The 9,178-nt window shown below is 53.7% G+C and overlaps 1 protein-coding gene across 2 annotated transcripts; it reads right to left on the reverse strand.

Annotated features, from left to right (window-relative positions):
• Positions 1–2,929: 2,929 nt before the first annotated feature.
• ORAI3 (ORAI calcium release-activated calcium modulator 3) lies at positions 2,930–7,865 on the reverse strand. Of its 2 annotated transcripts, XM_068968510.1 has the most exons (3): positions 7,471–7,865; positions 3,978–4,324; positions 2,930–3,851 (listed from the first exon to the last, which is right to left on the reverse strand). In XM_068968510.1, the coding sequence occupies exons 1-3, from the start codon at positions 7,696–7,698 to the stop codon at positions 3,665–3,667; spliced, it is 762 nt and encodes a 253-aa protein (XP_068824611.1). In that variant the 5' UTR covers positions 7,699–7,865; the 3' UTR covers positions 2,930–3,664. The 2 variants fall into 2 exon arrangements, with proteins under 2 accessions (XP_068824611.1, XP_068824610.1); XM_068968509.1 differs by having other exon boundaries at positions 2,930–4,324.
• Between the last annotated feature and the right edge of the window lie 1,313 nt (positions 7,866–9,178).

A 9,178-nucleotide genomic window follows, 5' to 3' on the forward strand; every position in this document is an offset into this window, starting at 1 on the left:
GCACAGCTTCTATATTCGCACTTTCGCCACGGGCGACTCCGGGAGACCCACGGGGCCGAGGATAGCGGCTTCGCCTCGGCCGGCGGCCTATGAAGCTCAAGAGTTGCGGCCCATTGAGCCTGGAGTTTGGCCGCATCCCCCGGAGAATGGACTTCACCGCGACTATCCAGCTGCTCTGGCCTGGGACCCTTGACGAATCGGCGGCGTTGAAAGCAGCGACTAATCCCAGAGGAAAAGGGGGCGGAGCGAAGGGGAGGAGGCCAGCCAGAGCTGGGGAGATTTGAGTGGCGCGTTGAACAGGCGCAGATTCGTCAGGCGGGCGGGGCGAATCGGTAGACGAGATGCGCGCTCCTTTTCTCCTCTTTCCTGCCCCTTCCTTAAGCGATCAAAGGTCTGAAAGGCTGCAGATTCGCCACGAGTCTTGGCCTCAGCTGTTGCCTCCCTTCATCAGGCTTGGTGGAGTCAAGAAAATAATGCCTGGTTAGCCAAGCCCTGTTGGCAGAGTCGGCCACTTTTCCTGGATCTTTCTTACTAGCACAACTCAGAGGACTGCTCAGTTCCGACCTGGGGGAAATGGTTACGGAGTCCGATGAGAATTTTCAGCCGAGTATGGAGGGGCCCGAGAAATTCGGAGGAGGAGCCGGCCTAGCGAATCTGCGAATTATTTAGTGGGTGGAGCCAAGGCTCCGCGCACAGAGGGCGTGGTCAGCGTGCGGGGCCCGGCGTCTTCGGGGCGCTTCCTGTAGGACCCTCGGAAACCCGAGCGGGCTGGGAGGGGCGCCCAGGAGATGGAAAAATACCACCAACAACGGTGACTCAGGCTGTTTGGCGCCTCACGTAATGCAAGGAACGTTTTCCTCCCATTATCCTCTTTGGGCAGTTTTTTAAGATGCCCATTTGACAGATGGGGGACACTGAGGCCGGCAGAGCGTGCCCCACTTTGCCTGTACTGACCCGCCATTAGTGATTAAATCTTAGTCTGTATCAAAGTTATGCGATAAGGGTGGGTCCTAAAGGATCTTGAACCGGTTCTGTAAAAAACGATAAATTAGGTCGTACGTGAACTAGGGTGGGCTGGTCGATTTCCCAGATTATCATGGTCCCAGTGCCCGCCGTTTTCAGTAACCGTTTTGTGCCACCCTCTGCCCCGCCTCCCTTACGCAGTCCCGCCGCTCGAGGGCAGCACCAGCCCAGGCTTAAACCTGAGACTTGGGCTGAGGTCGCCCTGATACTCAGCACCTTTTCTTAGGCTTAGACGCAGGTATCTTGGTCTCAGGGTTAATGGCACTCCCAGGCACTGTCAGAGCTGAGAGGGGATGCCCTAAGTTCCAGACTTTTTGATGTATGACCTTGGGCAAGTCACTAACTTCAAAAAGCTTTAGATTCTTCCTCTGAAAATAGATGTTAATTACTGTTATGCAGAACTATTGTAGGCATTAAAACATTGCAGGAAAGGCCCCTGAGGCCTGGTTCATGTAAATTCACACTTTTAAGGAACAGGAAAAGCGATTTGTCCAAAATCTCAACACCAAAAGAACCCTTCTGGGAGAGGCTTAGGACCCTTAACAAATTTAAGGAAAATGAGGCTGAAGAAATAAATTTACAATGGAAACGGGGTAATGAAATCAGATTCTTTCTCTGGTCCTAGTTGAAAGATACTCCTTTTCTCAAGCGAAAGGTTCCCCTTGTGATAGTAAAGGTGGTTCAAGTTTTCCCTGACTGGGTGTGTGGCTTTCGGAAAGATCTTCAACCTTCTTAGGTTGAGGCTTCCTTATCTCTGAAATAGTAGTCATAAAGACTTGTCTCTTGAGGTGATTGTTAAATCAGTTAAATAAGCTAAATAAGATGACCTATGAGAACCCCCTAGTATGTAGTAGTTTACTCAAGAAAGAAACTTACACTAAAAGAAACTTAATGTTGTTCAGTTGCTAAGTCTTGTCCAACTCTGCAACCCCATGGACCAGCATGCCATGCTTCCCTCTCCTTCACTATCTCCTGGAGTTTGCTCAAATTCATATCCATTGAGTTGGTGATGCTATCTAACCATCTCATACTCTGCTGCCCCTTCTCTTGCCTGCAATCTTTCCCAGCATCAGGGTCTTTTCTACTGCCCTTCACATCAGGTGGCCAAGAACTGGAGCTTCAGCTTCAGCATCAGTCCTTCCAATAAATAAATATTCAGGGTTGATTTCCTTAGGCTTGACTGATTTGATCTACTTGCAGTCCAAGGGATTCTCAGGAATCTTCAGCACCACAATTCGAAGGCATCAGTTCTTCAGCACTTAGCCTTCAACTCTTGCATCCATACATGGCAACAGGAAAAACCATAGCTTTGACTGTACGGACCTCTGTTGAAAAAATGATGACTCTACTTTTTAATATGCTGTCTAGGTTTGTCATAGCTTTCCTTCTAAAGAGCAAGTTTCTTTTAATTTCGTGGCTGCAGTCACTGTCTGCAGTGATTTTGGAGCCCAAAGAAATAAAAATCTATCACTGTTTCCATTTTTCCTCCTTCTGTTTGCCATGAAATGATGGGGCTGGATGCCATGCTCTTAGTTTTTTGAATGTGAAGTTTTAAAACAGCTTTTTCACTCCCATGCTCAATGGAAGAGACAGAGACCCTGGACTCGGTAACAAGATTGCAAAACCCTTTAGCCTAACTCAGTCTCCGCATTCAGAAACTACTGGGCCCTGTCAGCACTAGAAGGGAGTCAAGCCTGGAACCTTCTCTGCTCCACCCCTATCCTGCCCTCAGGGATACTTGCCTCCACTTGGCTCTTAAGAACAAGTCCCTGTTCCCGAGGAGGCCTCCTCTTTACTCCATTCACAGCCACAGCGACATGTGTAAAACACAATTTATTATACAAAACTAGGTGCATCAAAAATTCAGTGTCAGAATAGTTCTGTATTCTAAGGGCTATGGAATGGACCTTCTCCCTTATCACCCCAATCCTTGCTAGGGAGTCAGGCTGGACACGCGGCACCCCCAGCCCTGGACCAGGAGAGTAGGAATCAGTTATAGAAGCATGAATGTGTGTCTAGGGCAGTGGGGCAGGCATTTGAACCTCCTCCAAATAGGGAAGCTCTCCCTTGGAAAGCCTGGACCTATGCTTGGGGGAGAAACACCTAAATCCCTCTCTACCCAAATGCCAAAGTGAGAGCGTGGATATCAAAATCTGAGGATGGGGGAAAGCTTCAAAAAAAAAAAAGCCAACCATAAGACAGATTCTACAAAAGTAAAATAAGGATTGGCTGCCTTCTGGGGCAACTGGATGGACGTGTATCCTTCTGACGTTCTCATTCTGTATGGGGGCAAGTGGCTAAGAGCACCTAAGGTCTGACCAGGGTCTCCCCGCCTCCCCTCTACCTGCTGCAGGAGCTTGGACCGAGGACCTTCCACTTAACTCTCATTCTCCCAGCCCCCTGGGTGTAGAGTAGAGCTTCCAAAACCCATGGGGCAGACTAAACAGGGAGAATCCCTGGGAACGTGGGAGCTGCCCCAAGGTCCAGCCCAAAGGACCCTGAGGGCAGGAATCTGTTTTCTACCTGAGAGTGGCCACAGGAAGTGGCTCCACGCAGGGCCGCAGAATGGGATTGGTAGATCTGGGGCCTCTGACTGACCCCTGGGGCAGGCAGTGCTCTCAGCCTTGGGCTAACACCAGCCTCACACAGCCTGAAGCTCCCCCTGCAGGCGACTCAGCTCCTCTAGCTCTTGCTTGTGGCGGTCGGTCTTGTGAGCCACCAAGGAGCGGTAGAAATGCAGGGCGAAGGCCACAAACACTAGCCCTACAGGTACCATGATTGCCGTGGAGGCCATGGCGGCTTGCCAGCCTGGTCCATGGGCCGCACCACTGCCACATGCTTGCCGTGGGGGGCAGGCCTCAGGGGCCTCAGCCTGTGACGGGGCTACAGAAGCGGAGGATGGCTTGGAAGCTGGACTAAGGGAGGTGGCCACTGGCGGCAGAGTCTCAGGCAGCTGGGAGGCAGGTCCCATTGAGCCTGATGTGCCCAAGGGGGCCCCGATGGGCACAAACTTGACCCAGCCAACCAGGACAACTTCAGCCAGAAAAAGGAAGGTGCCTAAGGCAGTGGAGAAGCCCCAGGCCAGCTCCACGTAGCGGTGGAGTCGCTGGTGTGGAGACTGGTGGACAGAGTTGAGGTTGTGGATGTTGCTAACGGCTTCAATGTGAGGCAGCAGACAGGTAGAGACCATGAGTGCAAAGAGGTGCACAGCCACCAGCACGGTGGTGCAGGCACTGAAGGCCACCAGCAGGCCCGGCGGGTATTCGTGGTTGCTCTCCAGCTGCACCTCAACCATGGCCACCTGCGGGGACAAGAGGGGATGGGTTGAGTGTCCATGACCTCAACAGTAGAGGGTTTCTTTGCCTGTACATCACTGATGTATCCCTAAGACCTAGAACAGTGCTTGGTAGAAAGAAGGCCCCCATGCTTTAAGTGAATAAATGGACAACCTTGGCAAGGCTCTGTCCTCTTCTAGGCCTTGGTTTCCCCTCCTAGGGGGAAATTAGAGGGTTAGATGGCATGTTTCTGACCATCTTATCTTTTATAACACAGGGGCCCAGGACTTTCCTGATGGTCCAGTGGTTAAGAATCTGCCTTGCAATGCAGGGGACATGGGTTCAATCCCTGGAGGGAGAACTAAGCTCCTACATGCCTCTGAGCAACTAAGCCCACGAGCTGCAAGTGGAGAGTCTGTGGGCAGCAATATGTCCAATGTGCTGTAACTAAGGCCCAATGCAGCCAAATAAATCAGTTTAAGATAATTTTTTAAAAGATGCACATCATTTTCACTTAAAAAAAATAGGGGTTAAAAAAAGCACAGATTCTGGAGCGGGGCTGCCTGGGTTCATTTCCAGTTGTACAAACTGTAATCTTGAGCAAGTAAAGTGGCTTAGTTCTCTCTGTGCCTCTTTCCGCATCTGGAAAATAGGGACGGATAACAGCACCTACCTGCCTTATAGGGTTGTTGTGAAAATTTAATGATACATTTAGAGACACATCAAGTGAAAAGAATAGTGTGAGGTACACAGTATGCTCAAGTAGATGTTTGCTGTTATTATTAGAGTTAACACTGAAGTCCAAGGCCAGAGTTTGCAAACTGGCACACCACAACCCAAGCCAGCTTGCAAACATGTTTTGCTTGGCTCAGACAGTGCATTTTATTTTTTTTAAGAATTGTTGCCAACTTCTAAAACTCAAGAGATTTCATGTAAATATCCCTATTTCTAGATCCTCCCGGAAATTTGGAAGATCTGATTACACCAGGCCCATATTCCTGCATGGCAACTATCAGTCAGAGTCGAGTCATGGCTGCTCCCTCTGCACAGGAGATGACGGTCTCTTGAAAGCCACAGTCCCCGCCCAGCCAACTTGACATCCATATCACCTGTGTGGTCTTTGCACATATTTGAGTTGATGATCTTGTTCTAGGGTTGTATAAATTTGGATTCTAGAGCTAAACTGACTAAATTCAAATCCTGCCACTTACTTGCTGTGGAACCGTAGGCAGGTGTCTTAATATTTCTGATCCTGTTTTCTCATTTATAAAATAGTCTTAGTAGTAGTACCTACTTTGTAGGATGACAGGAAGATGATACACATTAAAGCCTTAAGCATAGTACCTGGTACTTAGTGACGGTTCAATACAATTTATATAATGTTATTCTAACCCAGGTCACCTAAATTCCAGGATCAGGTTCTTTCCCCATGCCTGGTTCTCGCAGGATCCATTAGATTGCTCTGGGCTGGGGTAAGGAGGAAAGTACAGAGCCGGGAGGGTAGCAGTAGGAAGGCAAGGCTGAGTATTTTGGGAAATTGGGCCATAGCGGATGTTAGCAGTTTTCTACAGACAACAATCTGGGCCAGGCCTGGTCTTGGTTTCTCCTGGAGCCTGATTCAAACTTGCTCATCCCTGACAGGACTGGGGCCAGTCTGGCCCCCAGAACCTACTCATCTGGCCTCTTGATCCTGCAGAGAAGGTCCTGGCCCTTAAGCTGTCACCTCAGCAACCTGCAAGTTCAGCAGCAGGCGGGATTGTCTCCTTGGGAACACGCTGGACCATGGGGGGTTGGGGGTGGGGCAACTCCCTCAGCTGGGTCCCCAGGGCTGCTCTCCTTTCTCTGCAGTCTGTACAGGTGAAGGGGAGCATTCCCTGTTCCAAGATGACCCCACATCGGGCAGGGTGAGCTGGCCTGTGGATCCAGGACCCTCACATAGAAAACCATAGATCTAAGGATGACCCTCAGGGATAGAAATGTTCCTGCCAGTCATCCAAATACAGAGGCTGTGACACAGAGAGGGGCAGGGACTAACTCAAACCACCCAGGGCTATGGCCCCTTTTTATCCCCATCTTGATATCCCCATTTCCATGAGGACCCCTCTCTAGCCCATTTTCTCCTTTTTCCTGTCATGATGGTGGAATATCCTGGACGAGCAGTCCAGCGACCCTGGGTCTCAGTTCCTCCTGTACCCTTCAGATGCTGGGCCACCGCCCCGCTCTGGGCCTCGGTTTCCATCAACAGGGAGTCTCAGCCATTCTGATGCGAGTCTTGCTCTGAGGTGCCTGAATCCAGGATCTGATGACAAGAATCAGCTCATCTTGCTTGGGGTGGCTCCCTGGCCAGCCTCAGAGGGCGAGCCCTTTCATGATCTCACAATTTCCCACTGGCCAGCGATTGGGGGGGGGGGGGGTGGCGCGGAGGCCTGTCCAGGGTCACACAGCTGGCCACAGGCAGGAAGGAGCCAGGACCTGTGTCTGCTGATGTCTTCTCACCCTGGGACCTCCCTCAGCCTGCTTCCTGTGAGGCCTCTGCTGGACCGTTAGCTGATTAGCATCTGCCCACACTTGGAATTTATCATCTCCAGAATCGTGCTTCCTAGGCAGCTTTCTCCCCAGAGACTCCCTCACAGGTATCTTCTGAGAGCTTTCCCAGGCCACCACTAAGCACTCTTCATGTCCGCTAGGGCCTGGCCTCCCTCCTCCTGTTGGGTGACCACTCCATCCAGTTTATTCTCACCCCTGCATCCTTGAAGTGATCCTTCAGCCCCAAGCAGCTCGGATTTGCTGTTGAGCCTGTGGTGGGGACCCAGAAACCACTTCTGCATGTCCTGCCCCTTCTGGAGCTCTGCGCTCTGTCCTTGCATATGTGTGCCCCGTGATGTGTGTCCCGAGTGACGCGTTTAGGATTTGCTTATCCTCCTCGGGCCCAGTTTATGCTAGGAGCCACCCCCACACCCATTAAGAGAGAGAGAGAGAGAGAGAGAGAGAGAGAGAGAGAGACTTGCATAGTCCCTTGGGACCTTGTTTGCTCCCCCCACTTTTCATTTTGAAAGACCGGTCTTTCCCACTCCTCCACCCTGTCTCCCTTAGGTACCTGTTCACCTTGCCTCCGACCCGTTCCCCCCCATGGGCTTCACCCCCACCCTGTGCGCCCCTTCCCTCCCCTCACCATGGCGAAGCCCGAGAGCAGGGCAGACGTGCGGCTGGAGGCTTTGAGCTTGGCCCGGCTGAGGTAGAGGCGGCGCCAGCTGAGCGCCCGCAGCGAATGCTGACTGGCCCCCATGAGGTCCAGGTAGCCGCGATGCACGAACTCCCGGTATGTGGCCGAGCCCGCGGGGCTCTCGGCCTCCGGGTTCAGCGGGGCCTGTTCGCCCGGGTCCCCCTCGCCGCCCTTCATCCTGGGGCCGCGGCACCAAGCGGGCTGGTCCGTCAAGGTGGAGCCGAGTCGCTTCTGAGGCCCCAGCAGGGCGGGCCCAGGTCTGGGGAAGGCCCCATGCCCCGACGGGACGAGCGGGGATGCGGGCAGCGAGCTCCCAGGAAGACGTGGCCCGGGCGGAGCAGGAAGAGCAGGCGACTGCGGGGAGCCCTAGGGGCTGAAGCCGAGGCCGAAACAGGAACTGGGGCGGAGGCGGAGCTGAGGCGGCCACATGATGGGGTGGAGCCGGGGGACCGTGGACAGAGATCCCAAGGGACCCCGAGACCCCAGTCCACCTAGGATGTCCTCTGGGTGCCTCAGCCCCACTGTGATGAACGCCGAGCCCGTGACTGGGAGTTCCGGATCCTGGACCACTCCAGGTACACCTGCACAGTCCAGACCCCTAACCCTCACCTGAACAGTGAACTCGGGGGAAGTGACCCCATCTCACCCTAAAGACTGCAGGAGGCCCTGCAGCTTCGATTTCTGGAGGCCCACTTAGACCTTAGGTGCCCCAGACCCATCCAAAGAGCCCCATCCTCCCAGACCCTCAAAGAATACTCGGGTCATTCCCCGCTAACTCCCACCCCCGGCATCCCTAACGCCGCAGACAACCACACGCGAACTCGGCGGCCCCGGCTGGAAGATTTTGAGTTTTATAGCAAACCATATTGTACAGATCCGGGGCCCAGGGGCCCAGCCCGGCTGGGTCCCCCGCTTATCCCTCGCTGGGCTGCCTCCTCCCCCTCCCCCAAGCAGCCCCATCCTCAAGCCTTCTGCGAATCCCCAGGACCCCCTCCCCTCCGGCCTTTGGTCCACCCAGTCCCTCCCCCCCCCACCCGTGCACCTCCCTGTTACCTGAGGTATGTGGATATTCCCCCCTCCCCAATATGGTCCAGTCTGGCTCCCCAGGGAGACCCAGGCTGAGGGGCGGGACCTGGCCCCTCCCCCGGCCCCTGGCTCCCAAAGTCCCGCCCCCGCAGAGGAAGGGGCAGGGGAGGGCCAAGAGGCTACTAAGTTCCCATGGCAACTAAGAGGGGCCATTTCCAGCCTTAGCACTGGCTTTGGGAGGTGTCCATTGGCTGCTAATTCCATGGCAACCAGGAGTGGCAGTTCCCTGGGCAAATGGGATACAAGGTTCCATGACGATGAAAGAGTGGGAAGAGCCAAGCTGGAGGAGTCCCATCTTCCCCATCACTGGGCTGGCCCACCACCCCCCACCCCCACCTCAGGGTCAGGAGGGGTGGAGCTGCTCAATACAGTAAAGCAAGAGAGCCTGGGGTGGTCCAGTCCGAACTTGGTGGTCCACCAGTCCAGTCTCAGTCCAAGCTGGTCCCGTCCCCTTAAGCTCTGGCTCCCCCAGGTCCGAGGTTCCCCCGGTTCAAGTAACACTTCAGTACAGATGAATGTTCAAGTATAGTGCGGGGAGGCAGGTAGGGGGTGGGGGTACCCCTCACCACTC

Source organism: Capricornis sumatraensis, chromosome 3, assembly GCF_032405125.1.
Source record: "Capricornis sumatraensis isolate serow.1 chromosome 3, serow.2, whole genome shotgun sequence".
Classification (NCBI taxonomy): Eukaryota; Metazoa; Chordata; class Mammalia; order Artiodactyla; family Bovidae; genus Capricornis; species Capricornis sumatraensis.